The 15,016-nt window shown below is 45.2% G+C and overlaps 1 protein-coding gene across 2 annotated transcripts in view; it reads right to left on the bottom strand.

The window, feature by feature from the left end:
* Window positions 1-1,569: 1,569 nt before the first annotated feature.
* Window positions 1,570-15,016, bottom strand: part of LOC309396603 (dual specificity tyrosine-phosphorylation-regulated kinase 1B-like) — a 32,043-nt gene continuing 18,596 nt past the window's right edge. For both annotated transcript variants that reach the window (XM_081961868.1, XM_081961867.1), the window contains exons 2-11: window positions 13,198-13,343; window positions 12,604-12,723; window positions 12,149-12,337; window positions 10,173-10,320; window positions 8,773-9,059; window positions 8,359-8,505; window positions 7,787-7,927; window positions 5,934-6,237; window positions 5,696-5,802; window positions 1,570-5,569 (exon numbers count right to left, since the gene is read on the bottom strand). In XM_081961868.1, the coding sequence (XP_081817994.1) occupies window positions 5,174-5,569; window positions 5,696-5,802; window positions 5,934-6,237; window positions 7,787-7,927; window positions 8,359-8,505; window positions 8,773-9,059; window positions 10,173-10,320; window positions 12,149-12,337; window positions 12,604-12,723; window positions 13,198-13,260 (1,902 nt within the window). In that variant the 5' untranslated portion in view covers window positions 13,261-13,343 and the 3' untranslated portion in view covers window positions 1,570-5,173. The remainder of the gene's footprint in view (window positions 5,570-5,695; window positions 5,803-5,933; window positions 6,238-7,786; window positions 7,928-8,358; window positions 8,506-8,772; window positions 9,060-10,172; window positions 10,321-12,148; window positions 12,338-12,603; window positions 12,724-13,197; window positions 13,344-15,016) is intronic.

Raw genomic sequence — 15,016 nt, 5'->3', positions numbered from 1 at the left:
TCACGTGATCAAAATTCGGTCACTTGGCAACCAGCCTGCGTTTGCGATGCTTACGGCGTTCCCAGGGTGGGGGATCACATGATCACCATTTGAGACCTTTCCAGCCAGCTTTCAACAAGCAAAATCAATGCTGGAAGCCAGATTAGCTTAATGACCACGATTCACTTAACGCAGGGGTGTCCAAACTTGGGAACTTTAAGACTTGTGGACTTCAACTCCCAGAATCCATGCTGGCTGGGGAATTCTGGGAGTTAAAGTCCACACGTCTTAAAGTTCCCAAGTTTGGACACCCCTGACTTAACGGCTGCAGCCATTCCCCCCCCCCCCCGGCAAAAATGGTTGTAAAATGAAGCACGCCTCACTTAGAAACAAAAAGTTTGGTCCCAACCGTGGCCGTAAATCAAAGACTGCTTTGCACACCAACTTGTAACTTCAGTTGATTGTAACCAAAGGTCTCTGCGTTGTTGTGGGCATTTCAAATAAAAACCAGGTCTATTTATTGGAGAAGAAACGGAAAAACTGCCAGAAATGACACACATATTTAACGAATAAGGAACTCCTCACAAGGTTCTGTTGGGGTTAGCATCCCCATGAGGAGGAGCATTGGCTGTTTTCGTTCATACCCTCCCACGAAAAACCATCTGCCAATCCCAAGCAAGCCAAATCCGCACTAATATCACCAGAATAGGGGAAGGGAGAGAAATTGCCATAATTTGAAGAGAGATCTCCCCTTTCCCCTGTTCGAAGTGCATGGAAGAGCACCATTAATTTGGTAGCAGGGACTGCTAAAAAACCAATGTGTGTGTGTCTGTGTGTGTGAAAGAAAGTCATTTGGCAGGTCACATTTCCCCCACCTAGCAATGTACATTGGCTTTCCCACTGACTTGCAGAAGAAACTGGTTGAGGATGGAATGTCAACTGGGAGGACAGCCTTCCAAACTGGCCTAGCTCTGGCTAGGCTGTATTGAGCTCGGTAAATGAATGGCTGCTCGGCTGCATTGAGACTTATTAATCCAATTAGCTTGTTATTTAGGCAGATATTTTTCTGTGCTCCTTTAATAATGCATACAATCCGTTTTCTCAACCCCCAAATGCACAGGTAGACATTCTGGTGCAGAACATATCAAAAGATGACCGCATTTGAGCTGATTTGGCTCAGGAAGTAAGTTGTAGAGTTCGTGACTGAGCGTAATAAACTTAAAAGGGAGGGAAAGGTGAAGGAGGAAGAAATACCCTCACATCAGGGTGTGTGAGCCTATAAGGATACACAGGACAGCTGTTCTTACGGATCTGTTGTCAGGACGTTAGATTGGATTAGAAAAAAAGTAGCACACATTATATAGTCCTAGGCCATGTATTGCATAAAATTATTAACGGGAAGAGAACCTGGGATTGTCAAAAATAATGGGGAACAGGAGTATGTGTTTGTGTGTGTTTGTGTGTGAAGTTTCTGATTTTTTTCCCCATGAAAAACCTGCTTGTGATTAAACTAATCCCATTTTCATGTAATATCCTCAGAATGAAAATAACATTATATTGGCGACCACAGCAATACATCAAGAGTAACGATAGCGGAGTCCAACATGTGGAATTCTGTATTTTCACTGTATATAATCAGACAAGACTAGAAGTTGGAAAGAGAAAATCAAGCTAACCCAATCAAAACAGTAATTATCTCAAACACACACCCTGAAACACCGGGGATGTCACCCATTAGTCAAAATGGTGAATTAAAAATGAAGGGACTTGAGCAGATTAGACATTAATATCCTCAGCAACCCTATATATAGGCTATGATTTGTACAAGCTAGGCAAATTGCAAATTTCCATTTTCTTCCCTATTTGTCACTTTTGAGGTACAAGATGGTAAAATAGCTTCTCCTCAAGAACCAAAAATACGCTATCATTTTTGTTACCTATTCACCAAAGCAAAATACAGGTCTCATGGCATAAACCCAGTGGGGATCTACAGTGAAAGACTGACAAGGTAGATGGTGCGTGACTGGTTAATCCAGGGGTGTCCAAACTTGGGAACTTTAAGACTTGTGGACTTCAACTCCCAGAATTCCCCAGCCAGCCACGCTGGCTGGGGAATTCTGGGAGTTGAAGTCCACAAGTCTTAAAGTTCCCAAGTTTGGACACCCCTGGGTTAACTCAACATGCTACCCTTAATCCAAATCTAAACAAATCATATTATGACTTAGTACAATGTATGAACCTCTCCTATGATTTTAGTAATTCCTTGCCTTTAACCACATCAGCCCAGGGGAAGTTAACAGCCCCCATATCACTTTTAAAATCCAAATGGGTTTTTAAACACCTGTGTCAAGTTTATGCTACAAGTCTCCCTGCTTACCTGAATTAACTTTATAGTGTTAGGGATTGTATTTACAGCAGCTTTTATCCCCCACCACTCTAATTTGATCTTGTTTAAAACCAATCGCCATTGTCGTTTTTTTAAAAACCCCAATTAAAAGTCGGGCACGAACACTTGGGCCTAATCCAGGTAATTTGCAATTAAACCACTGAAACAGGAAAGTCCATGTTTCCATTGGTTTCCATATATTTTTCTTAGATTTATATCTAACTGGAATGAGCGGTGAATTTTTTTTTCTTTTTGCAATGACCACCTTTCCTTGGGTGGGGTAAGTTAAAATTCAAGAAAGTTAAAAGATCTACGGAACCGAGAAATCATTTCCTTCCCTCGTGCACCTGCACGCACTACATACTGCTGCGGTTCGTTTCGGCTTGTAAAATATTTGTTAAAACACAGCACAAAAACTGTACTTGCAGTTACAGCTACCCTGTGGCAACTAGCATTTCAGTTAATTGGTACCAAGATAATCACATCAGAGGCAAGTTGCAGAAGATGAAAACTTATTTCCTTCCTTCGTAAATTGTGTGCATTTTGAAGAATATAGATGGATGAATGACAAAGGTGTGAAAATGTGAACTCCATGGTGGGGAGGGAGAGACAACAGGTAGGCAAGCAAGAACACAGAATCCTTTGATGCTCATCTCTAAACATTGATCATTTAAGGAGGGCTTGCTAGCTAACAATACATCCCCAAGTTTAGCTTAAATTCTAACTAACGTCAGCTCAGAATCAGCATCCAAAACTGCAGGGTGGGTGCAACGTTTGGGATGCTTGCTGCTGAGGGGCAGTGCCTGAGGATTCCGTTTCCAGCAGAAAGTTCTTTGCACAAGTATCAATGAGCGCCAATTAAAATTTTTTATCCACTGTGAAAATTATTCTCAAGTACGACTGTGAGTTAGACTGCCTATAGCTATTGATGTCTCCATAGCCCTCCTCCCTAACTGGCTATCTATGCCACTCCACCTCTGCAGTAATACGTCTTTCAAACTTCTTTAAGTAGCAGCAACCTGTGCAAGGTTATGTACCCTTGTTGTAAATAGCACAACAAAGCCTTGCAGCCTTCAGAATACTTAAAATACCGTAAAACCTGTGTCGATGGCAAAGGATGCTTTGCTTCAGCTTTCTCTAGGTGGCAATGGACGCTACAGGGAAAACTGCAGCGTCCTCACTCCAACCATCCGAAACCTAATGAGCTGCCTCCCTACTTCACCAGGTCTTGTTTGCACACTTTTAAAGCTAGCCTTTATGGCAGATTTTCAGGAAACTGGATCCTAATATCAAATGTCAAGCTACAACGTACCTGTGTGTTATGTGTAATGACAGCTAAGCGCAAGGCTAATATTAACACAGAGTGTGAAAACCTGTAGCTCTCCGGATATTGCTAAATTAGAACTGTCATTTATCTCTGGACATAATGGCTGAAAGCCCATGGGATGGGAACGTCACAAGTTTCTTAACCCTGGAATGAGTTTCTAGACTAAAAAAGGCTGTGCGCCATAGACAAAAGCCACATTCAACCACTTGGTATTTCCACTGAGGCATCACCTTTGGTCTGACTTTAGCCAGGCCTGGAACTATGTGTCCTGCACTAGAGAACAAAGAGGAGAACACCTCGTTCCAGAGCAATCTGCTGGTGCTACAATACTAACACAAAACATCTCTAACTCTGGTCAGACACTAGCACTTTTCTTGACTGCATAGTATGATAGCACTAAGCACCTGGTGAGTAACAAGAAGCAAGTGGAAAGTGGAGATCTGCTCTCCAGGAGACCTTTGGCCTTGGTGCATCGGTTTCTTGCCTATCCAACAGGGAAAGGGAGGGAGTGGGAGGGGGAGGGGGGGGAAATACCCATATGAAGTTAATATATTGGTGCATGCTTGGGTGCTAAGGTTAAGGACCAATCTCAAGTGACAATGAATAGTGATATCGGGTCACATCCCTCATTCTCTGCACAGCTTCCAAACTTCCTATTCAAGAAAGCAGAATCAGACGACTGTGCAAAGATGCAAGAGCTCAAGTAAGGCAGAGTTAACAGTTCACAGCCATGGTCCAGCTCAGGTCCCACTTTGCCACCTTTTCCTAAGGTAGCCTGGCACGTGTGGTTCCACCCAAGGATGTCAGAGCACAGACCTAGGCACTATCCCCTGGCATACACATAACAAGAGGCAGGTCCAAGATGGCTGCGCATGAGTCAGCATAAACATTCGCTGGTTGGGGCAACCCTTTATTTCCAAGCAGGGAGGGAGTTTTAGCAGCAATTCCCATGGGACCACACAGGCCACCAAGCCCATCAGTCCATGTAGTGCACAGGAGTCTGTCTGTCCGTCCAAGCACAGAATGTTGAAATCTCTCGCACCAGGGAAGGGAATGGCTGGCAGGCCACATGTCGCTGAGTGAATCAAGAGGGGCTGTGGCCAGGAAGGACCGCACGTCAGAGAAAGCACTGACTGAAAAGGGGGAAGGCAGCATCCAGTTTGCAAGGGCGGCAGGATGCTGGCTCCACATGCTTCCCCCTCCCAAATCCCCCCTCCCTCCCTCGTTCCCACCCCATAATGCTTACCACTGGCAGCAGGGTCCTGGGTAGTAACAGGACCTGGTCTCCAGACTGGCCACAGCCAGGCAACCTGACCCATCCCACCCCAAGTCCTGGCCCACTCAGATTCTCGCATGTGGAGAAGTGCTCTATGGGCACTAGTTCCCTGCCCTACAGTTAGTCCCGGCCCGTCCAGGCTCTGGTGCAACAAAGGAGTGCTCTTGCTGGGCACCGGCTCCTAGCCTGCCGGGCCAGTCCATCATCAGGAGCTGGCAGCTGTGCCCTGGGGCACACAGACGCCCATCAGTGCAGTCTCGTCAGTGTCTCGGTGCCCACGGCCACGAAGTGGATAGTTGAGGCCAAGTCCCTCAGGGCGTGAGCCGCCAGCAGTCCTAGTCCGGAAGGCCGAGGCGCCCAAGTGCAAGCCGGAGGAGCCCAGCCCAGTGGGGTTGCAGTCCAGATGGCGAGGGCCCAGAGACACCTCCATGGCCTCCGGGAGCGGAGGAGATAGCGGGAGTGGAGGGCGCTGGTATGGAGGGTGCCCGCTCGGGGGGAAACATGGCATGGCCTGACTAGGTGTGGGCTTATGAGGTAAGATGTGAGGAATACCCTCGTTGTCACCGCTGGCCCAGAGACGCATCTGCTGCTGAGGAAGCGCCTGCAAGAAGACAAGAGAAAAGAGGAATCGTGATAGAACCGACGGACACAGGAAGGCGGCAGCCTTGCTTCTTTTAGGACGAGGGTTTCAGAGAAGAACTGCAGCCCTAACTGGCAACCAACCTACCTGGGGACTCTGCATCTCACAGTCAGCATGCACTGTGCCCATGTTGCTGTAGTAACGATTGCTGTAGCGGTAACCACGGTTGTCATTGGAAGAACCACTGGAACCACCTGTGAGAAGACAGTGGATAACAGGATACTCACCAGATGGACTAGCTTGAACTCTCCGAGCGGAAGATGGAACATAAGGAGAGGAGGAGAGCTGGAAAGAAGGGGAGGAGAAGGGAAGGAGAGAGACATACCCGAACTGGAGACAGAACTGGTGGTGCTGGTGGAGTGGCTATGCTCTGTTCCCAGGCTTGGTGAAGTGCTGGCACTGGTATTGGTGCCCTCATCAGCAGTTTTCTTGAAAAAGTTATGCTGCAGGGCATAGAAGGGAGTGATGCGGCTACGGGGTTCATAGTCCAGCATGCGCAGCACTAAATCCTTGAACTTCAGGTAGTCAGAAGGCGAATGGCCCTGCTCTCCTGAACGGCGTCCGCCTGGGCCCCCACTCTCTACCCCTAATACTTCATGCAGCCGCCGCGTCCCTGGAACCTTGTAGTCCTAAAAGACATCAAGACATGAGCAGGAAAATTAATGGGAAGCTGGAGAGAATATGCAATATTCATGACTGTACAGAATCAAAATGTTTTAACGTACGTTCCACTGGAAATAATCTCCTTGTCTCCTTCGAGCAAAAGGCTTCACATGACCCTAAAAGCCAACCCAAAGAACGGCATGAGGGCTATTCCTCAGCTAAGCATTTTTGAAGTTGTTTCCTACAACTTCCTTTGGCGTGTAAGAAGTCCGAAGGAAAAATAGACCAGAATGTGAATAGAAAGAGAAGAGAAAAGCAGAGAAAAGAGTTCATGTATGTCCATTTTAAATAGTGCTCAACAGGAAACATGCCAGAATGAAGACTTTCATCATGAAAACCCATTTCTTCAGTGTCGCCTTTAACAGGGTATATTACAGCAGACTTACAACAACAACAACTACTACTATTACTACTACTATTATTATACTTTATTCATTAAATATGAAATTCAGCCAACTGAACGTTCAAAAATGCATCACAAATACCAGTGACTGGTGCTAATGGTTGATACAGTTTGCTGCCAGCGTCCTAGGTATCAACCAAGGAGCTTCTTAAAATATAAGATGTTCCAAGTAGCGCAGTTTTTTGCAGTTCCGCTGGTGTTATTGCAGGAAGCTGCAATTTGTGGATGCATCTTGTAAAATTCTTGGACATGGTGCCAAGTGCCACGATGACAATGGGTATCACTGTTACATGCTTCATCCATAGCCGTGTAGTTTCGATGGCCAGGTCGCGATATTTCATGACCAGCGGATTAATTTAGCCACTTGGTCATGTCTAGCTTTGTAATCAGTTTGTGCAATTTTGCTGCATTCACATATTAAATGTGAAACAGTTTCGACTTTGTTATTGCAAAGTCAGCAGTTTGGGTTGTCAGTGGATTTTTGTATCTTCGCTTTCATGGCATTAGGTTCAATACAATACAACACAATAGTAGAGTTGGAAGGGACCTTGGAGGTCTTCTAGTCCAACCCCCTGCCTAGGCAGGGAACCCTATACCGTTTCAGACAGATGACTATCCAACATCTTCTTAAAGACTTCCAGGGTTGGGGCATTCACAACTTCTGGAGGCAGGTTGTTCCACTGATTGTTCTAACCATCAGGAAATTTCTCCTCAGTTCTAAGTTGCTTCTCTCCTTGATTAGTTTCCACCCATTGCTTCTTGTTCTACCCACAGGTGCCTTGGAGAATAGTTTGACTCCCTCTTCTTTGTGGCAACCCCTGAGATATTGGAACACTGCTAGGTTGTAGTGCTTGTTCTTGAGCAGCCAGTGTTAAACCTTCTGTTTCTTTCTTGATAGTTCCCATCTTAAGCCATGTCCATGATTATTAGTATTATTATTTATTATCATCCTCATCCTCACTTCAGATGCATTTGAGGGCACTGATCTAACATAGCAGGTAGACCTTTACTGCAGTTGTCTACATTTTCTTGAAAGGCAGCAGAACTAGGAGTCAGAAGAATCCTCTTCCCTCCCCCCCCCCCAAGATCAAAGAGTTGTGCAGCGTTATTACCTTCCTGCCATCTTTGCCCCGCCGGAGGACCCAGCCCCCCTCGGGCAGCTTCTCAAAGTATTTCCGAGCCTTGGGAGCCTGCTCCAACATGTGGGGTGGTGGCAGTCCCAGCACCTCCACAATCCGGCTCATTTGATCCGCCTGCAAGAGAAAGGGGAAAATCACAGGATCAGGAGCAGCAGGTGACAGCCACAACTTTGCAGACCTTCTCCCCCCCCCCACCCCCATATGAATTTCTGATCTCCTCATTTCCTCAATGACCTCTGGGATCCATCTAAATCAGGGATCCCCAAACTTGGCAACTTTTAAGACTTGTGGACTTCAATTCCCAGAATTCTCCAGGCCGCATAGCTGATTTGAAGTCTTAAAACTGCCAAGTTTGGGGACCCCCGATCTATATGCTTACTGATTTAGAAAACTGTGCTCACGATGCTCAGACACAGCCAGTATTTTTGACTCAAAATAACTGAGGTTTCGCCTCAGCTCCCTGACTAGGGACTGGTGGCCCTCCCGACACAGTTCCAATTCCAGTGGCTGTTGAGCTGTCCTTTGAACTGTAAAGACCACTTTACCTCATTGGCACCACTAAAGAGGGGCTCTCCTGTATGCATCTCCACCAGAATACAGCCTAAGGACCACATGTCGATCGCCAGGTCATAAGGCATGCCTAGCAGCACTTCGGGCGAGCGGTAAAATCGGCTCTGGATGTACTGATAGATCTGCAAGGCCAAAGATAAAGAGATGATCAAACGTCTGTACTGAGTGTCTCGGAAAGGAAGATGGGATTCCTCTCTGTGGTCCTCTTGTCAAATGGTGACCAAATCAAACAAACTCCCAACTAGGCCAAGGGCAAAATGTGCTGAAGATCTGAGAACGAGGGGACCTCTTCAAGCTCAAAAAAGGACAAGGTGAGCCAACAGAAAGGTGTGGGATGAGGCCCTGGGAGAGAGTTTCAGGGGGCAGGTTAGAGTCAGAGAGTCACTTACACGCTGGCCCAACTGGCAGGAGCTGCCAAAGTCCACGATTTTAATGGCGCTGCGCTTGGGGTTGCAGAGCAGGATGTTTTCAGGCTTGAGATCACAGTGGATGATGCTGAGTTCAGGTGTTGCCAGGAAGAGCAGCGCAGTGCACAGCTGCTGAGCAAACTTGCGAGTGAGATTGAGAGAGACGCCACGGAAGTTGGTGTTACGAAGCAAGTCATAGAGGTTGTAGGACAGCAACTCAAACACCAGGCACAAATGGCTCCGGAACATGAAATGACGCTTCAAGTGCACTGAAGACGTAAAGAAGAAGCAAAGTGCTATGATAACACGGTCAGCCTGCTTCAACCCTCTGTGTTTATTTTGATGGTGTCCCACTGAAAGAACCTGGTTCATAAAGTATGTAAATAAATACCACCTCAACTGACAAAATCCTCTCTAGAGTAGGGGGTCCCCAAACCCCTGGCCACACACCGGTCCCCGTCCATGGCCTTTTAGGGACCAGGCCGTACAGTTGGAGGTGAGTGGTAGGCGCGCAGATAAAGCTTCATCTGTATTTGCAGCTGCTTCCCAGCGTTACCATCCCAGCCTCAGCCCCATCTCATCGGGCATTAGTCTCATAGGAGTGCAGACTATATTGTAAATTGCGCACATGAAGGATCTAGGTTGCACCGCTCCTGCTCCCTCCACCTCCACCAGTGGAAAAATTATCTTCCACGAAACCGGTCCCCAGTGCCAAAAGATTGGGGACTGTTGCTCTCTAGAATATCATGCCAGTGAAATCCTGTCTTCTTATCAAAAGGCATGCTTTTTGCCACCTCTCTCCATCCTGTCTTTAATTAACTCCTCCAATGCATGGAAACTTCTCATCAATCTCCAGTCCTGGCTACATCTTATTTAAAGTTTCTCGACCAATTCCAGAATCTCTCCCTCCTGTTAAGAGACTCTAAATGTCAGGTGTGCCTCCCTCAATAACCAAGAAAGAAAACTTCTAAATCCATTGTTCGTGGAATTAAAATACTTTTACTGGTTATGAAAAGATGGCAGCGAAAGTAAAGCAAGATCTGAGCCAGAAAGGAGCAAACCCAGACATATCAATTTCCCAACCCCCTCCCCCCAATGATCCCCACCCCAGTGTCCAATCTGCAACTCTCTAAGGTGTCATGTGGGTTGCATCTCCAGAGAGCATCTTTACATTGGTATGCAGGACGGTTGGCCTTGACCAGGTCCAAACACCTGCCATCAGCATGCGCAGAAGATGGTGAAAAGAAAACTCCCTTTACCATATCGCCTCCAGTACCATTTATTCCCATCCCAAATACCATGCCCTCACCCCCACCCGTTTCTATGGCAGCCGATAGCAAGTAAGCAAAGCAGAGGCTGACACTATTCCCACAAACTCTCACCAATGTAGTATTTCATTTCAGTGTCATGCTGGTTCATGAGCTCCAGCAGCCGCAGTTCAATCTGAGCCTGACTCAGAAATGCTTTCTTGTTCTTGATAATCTTGATGGCTACCCATTCCTGAGCCTGTTGATCGTAGGCCTTCACTACCTACAGGGGCAGAAAAAACATAATAGAATTAACTTGTATTCAGCAGCTTATTATTTATTACTTTGGTATATGCCACCATTTCTGAAGACCCCAAGCAGCTTACAAGTAACCGCATAAAATGAAGGCACAATCAGTCAGTATCAGAATGAAAAGGCCTTGGTGTGTCATCATTTGGACAGCAGAATCTCCCCAAAAGCGCCTCCTAGAGCAGTATTTCTCAACCTCAGCAACTTTAATATGGGTGGACTTCAACTCCCAGAATTCTCCAACATCCTGTTAAACTCCCTAGGATTCACTGGCACAAACCTAACTCATATAACCGTGCAAAATGAGGCCTCTATCAACTAGATGATCCTGCCTAGATTGTATCTGAGTGAAGTAGGCTGATTTGGTCCTTTAAATGCTACTTGAAGCCCAACAGACAATCTGGCTTGGTTTTCTCTAATAGGGCTACTGCTGGATGGTTATCCACAATTCAGTAACAGTGGCAAATATCTTCCACTGCTATTACGGTCCCAATGTAGGCATGAATCTGAGGCTTTCCCTATGTTCAGTCACATATATTTTTCTTTTCACACCACAGTTGCTCTACTTGACTCTTAAATCATATAATCTCCCAGAGCTTCTCAAGAGTTCCAATATGCTCTCTTAAGTTGAAGGCCAGAGATGGGTCACTCAGAAGCAATTCTGTCAACCCCTGCAGCTGCATCCTTCCTCCCCCCCCCCCAGTTTAGCAAATACTCAGTAATACTGTCCATTGGAAATCAACAAGAATCATTAGGCACTTGGGGTGGGCCAATCAAGCAAGTCCTTCCTCAAATAGATGTGGGGAGCCAATCAATCCCATAGTAACCAGAGAGTGATCCTACCCCTAGACGGCGTCTTTTAGTGCTCCAAAACAAAAACCAAAATTAAAAAAAACTGAACATGTAAACCACCATATGTAGAGGGGCCACAATCCTGAACAAGTCCATGAATGTCATGGCAGTCATGAATTCAGAAGCTGCAGCCCCATCTCCTAATTAAGCAAAACTGAAATTCCAGTACCAACAAGCTTAAGTAGGAATACATCTGGTGACAGGGAGTCCAATAGTGTCAATATCCCTAGCCTGTCACCAAGCTTTAAGACCACAATTCCACCATGTACCATGTTAGCAGTTAACCCTCATGGTAAACTAACAAGTGGAATAATTGGTCAATAGAGGAAAACAGTCAAATTTGCCAATAATGGTACTCTTTAGGAATTGGAAAAGGAAACTTAGCTTAGAACAGTGTTTCTCAACCTTGGCAACTTGAAGATGTCCGGACTTCAACTCCCAGAATTCTGGGAGTTGAAGTCCGGACATCTTCAAGTTGCCAAGGTTGAGAAACACTGGCTTAGAATGAGGTAGCAGTACAATTCCTAGTTACTTATAGGAGACAGCCTTACAGAGACAAATGACCAGTCTGCATAATATAGTACTGTTTCCTGACAGGCGAAAAGTCTGTGGGATTTCAAGCAGAATGCTTACGCGCCCTCCTTTGGAATGCAAAATGGCTTTATGTAGCCTTCAAACCATGTGCTCTACCACTGGCCAGTGGCTCTTTCTTTCTGAATATTGAAGATAATTGGCTGCTATCTCTACACTGTCTTCCATCTGATTTAAGAAATTATCTGCGTCAAAAGGAAGTTTCCAGCCCATGTTCACAATGGAAATGAGTACAGCCCCACATTAGAGAAACCATTAGAGAGCATGTCACCGAGGCAGCGCCACCGCCACCGCCATCTTGGACAACGTATGGTTACAGATCAGATACGTTATTTTCTTTGCTGCTCCCATCCTCTGACCTGTCCAAAGGATCCTTTGCCAATGAGGGAGTCTATCTCATAACGTTCTAGCCAGCGCTCGCCGTTGCGGACAATGTAATCATAGTTGTCATCGTCATAGCCTTCGTTGTGCACTTTCCGTTCCTTTTTGGTACTTGTGTCCTCAGGTGCCACCTGCAAAGCTCGGCGTTTCTTCTTAGCATAATAGACCTGTCAATTATAGTAGAGATCAGGGTGTAACTAAAAACCAACCAACCACCTAAGCAAAAAAATAAATTAAAAAAAAGCTGTGCTCCTTTAAAAAATGAAAGTTACTTTTTCTCAGGGCAACAACTAAAGTCTCAGAATGTCTACTGAGAGACCATGGAACGGTACTATCAACATGTAAAATGAAGGAAAAATGAGGCTGGTATTTATGACCTTACTGCTCCTCCTCCTTTCATACTTTAATCAAAGTTGCCCTCAAAAGAACTCACCTCATTGATATGCTTGTATGTTTTGATGAGGTCCACAGAGAGCTTGCGCAGTGGGGCTGTGGCAGAGTCCCGAAATGTAAGTGGGATCCTTCTCTGAAGAATGGCCAGGTCTGGCATGATCTATGGAAGAGAAATAACGAAAAGACAATAGTTAGATATACTGTAGGCATAATTCCCATGGAACTTGGGGGGAAAAGTTCCACAAAGAAAAACGTGTGCAGTAGTGATGTTAAGAAGACTGTATTTTGATTTTGGAATATAGAGCCTGTCAACCAAATATGAGCTTCCTTTAGGGGCTTGACCAATAGTTTGATTTCACTTGGAGGTTGTGGCTGATACTATAGAAGCCATTTACCTCCTCTGAAATTTCTATCCATGTGCCATGGTTTACAGTCTGAATTAGTGCTTGGATTCTAATAGCAGGTGCTAAAAACAAGGGCTTCAAAACTGCAAGATATCCATGCAGATTTTGGTTGGAATAGCTAACAGTCGAAAGTGGGGAAAACAGCGTAACATTTTAACTGCATGCTTTTTGAAGATGAGCTGAATGGGAGATCTCTAAGGAAGGAAGTCAGGATTTCCCAAGGGAACTACCTGCTGATGCTCAGCCATGGTCTGGATGCTGGAGAAGGGAGCATGGCTGTGCTGGCTCGACATGATTGTCTCAGTAGGAAGAGAGCGGCCCAGAGAGGCAACCTGGCTGCAGGGAGGCAGCTGGCATTGTGGGGTGCTGCTGCCACCTAGAGGACAAAAAAAGAGCCTAGGTGAAAAATATTGCAAAACAGAGTTGTACTGCCCCAAAATAACATTATGCCTTGACCGCAAAATGAACTCCAGTTTAAGAACAGAGTCAGGTATCTCCGTTACAATTTAGAGTGAAGATATGGCCCAGAAATTCGGTTCTATTCCCAGCTTGTCTGTAGGAAAGGAGGAGAGCGGACAATAGATCTAATTTCCTAAAATAGCCGAGAATGACAACAGAAGTACATCAAATTTCACTATCAAGTATATTTCTTTAGTAATACTGTAAACCACCAAGTGAGGGTCAAACATATACAATCCACTATTTTAATGCTCATATTTCCTAGCCTTCTCTTTATATTTGCCAAATAAGAAGACCACTGAATTTATTTGCACAGTTACAAGGTATTGCGTTAAGAAATAAATGGCAAGCATTTCATAATATTTTTCAGACTTACTGCTTGTGGAAGTATCTACTGAACAACACCAAATGGAAAATTGAAGGACAAATATGAGATGAATAAAATGTTGGCACCGAGATTTAAAACCACAGAAAAAGGAAAAGAGAAAGAAAACTAAGGGTACCTGCCAGAACACTTTTAGTCCCTCATTCAGTACATGTAAACTCTCAAGGGGGCCTTTCAATTGTCGAGCAATGCAGCATGGTAGGTCTGGTGTTAAGACTCCGTCCACTAAGATTTGGGTTCAAACTCCGTGCCCAGTCCTGAAAGTTACTGGGTGACCTTCAGAACAATAATATCATTCAGTCAATCCTCCTAGAGCAGAATGGGGACTATGGCCCCTTTATGACTTGTGGACTTCAACTCCCAGAATTCCTGAGCCAGCCATGCTGGCTTTAAGTTAAAGTCCACAAGTCATAAAAGGGCCATCGGTCCCCACCCCTGTCCTAGAGGTCTGTTCAGAAGATCAAACAAAGGGAGACCCAATATATAGCCCTCTGCTTCTTAGAGGAAGGACAGGATAGAAATGCAATCAATTCTAGGTCTGGGAAAAAGTTTGTCTTTCTCTTTTAGAACCAAGGATGCATTCCTGAAGATGTCCTGTCACTATACTGTAATGGGATTTGGGAAAGGGAGGATGAGAGGATCACGGATGCGGGCAAGAGAAGCAAGAGGAGAAACTAAGGTGGGCCCAAGCTTGAAAGGCATAAAGCAAGGGAAACATGTGGAAAACAAGAAGAAGGCATTTGCATTAATTTTCGGTGAATACCTCTCCTTAGATACATTTTCTGGTAGGCTGAGACCACAAGGATTGAAACAGATGATTAGGTGGGGCTTAGGCAAGAAGCAAAATTTTGTCATGCAGCCAAACCAAATTGCTTAGGGCTGTGCAAAATGTTGAAGTGGTGACTTATTCCAAATGAGATTCAATTGGATGCCCTTTCAAATCAAGCCTATGATTTGAGGTGTCTTCAAATAGCTTTGGAGTGATTTGATGGTGATTCAAAGATTCCTTGCAGTTTCTGGCTTTCACAAAGCTGAAGAACAAAGTAGAAGGGACTAGATTCCCTGATGGTGACATGACTACTGGACAATGAACTATGCCAACAAAACAGGTAGTCTGAGAGTGGTGAACTCATTGATCTTTATTCATAACACACTTACAAACAGGTTTTTGATGTTTTTACTTCTCAATTGATTCAGGCAAATTC

Source organism: Natrix helvetica (genome assembly GCF_964273705.1).
Source record: "Natrix helvetica genome assembly, chromosome: 9".
Taxonomy (NCBI): Eukaryota; Metazoa; Chordata; class Lepidosauria; order Squamata; family Natricidae; genus Natrix; species Natrix helvetica.
This window is presented reverse-complemented; position numbering and strand designations above follow the sequence as displayed.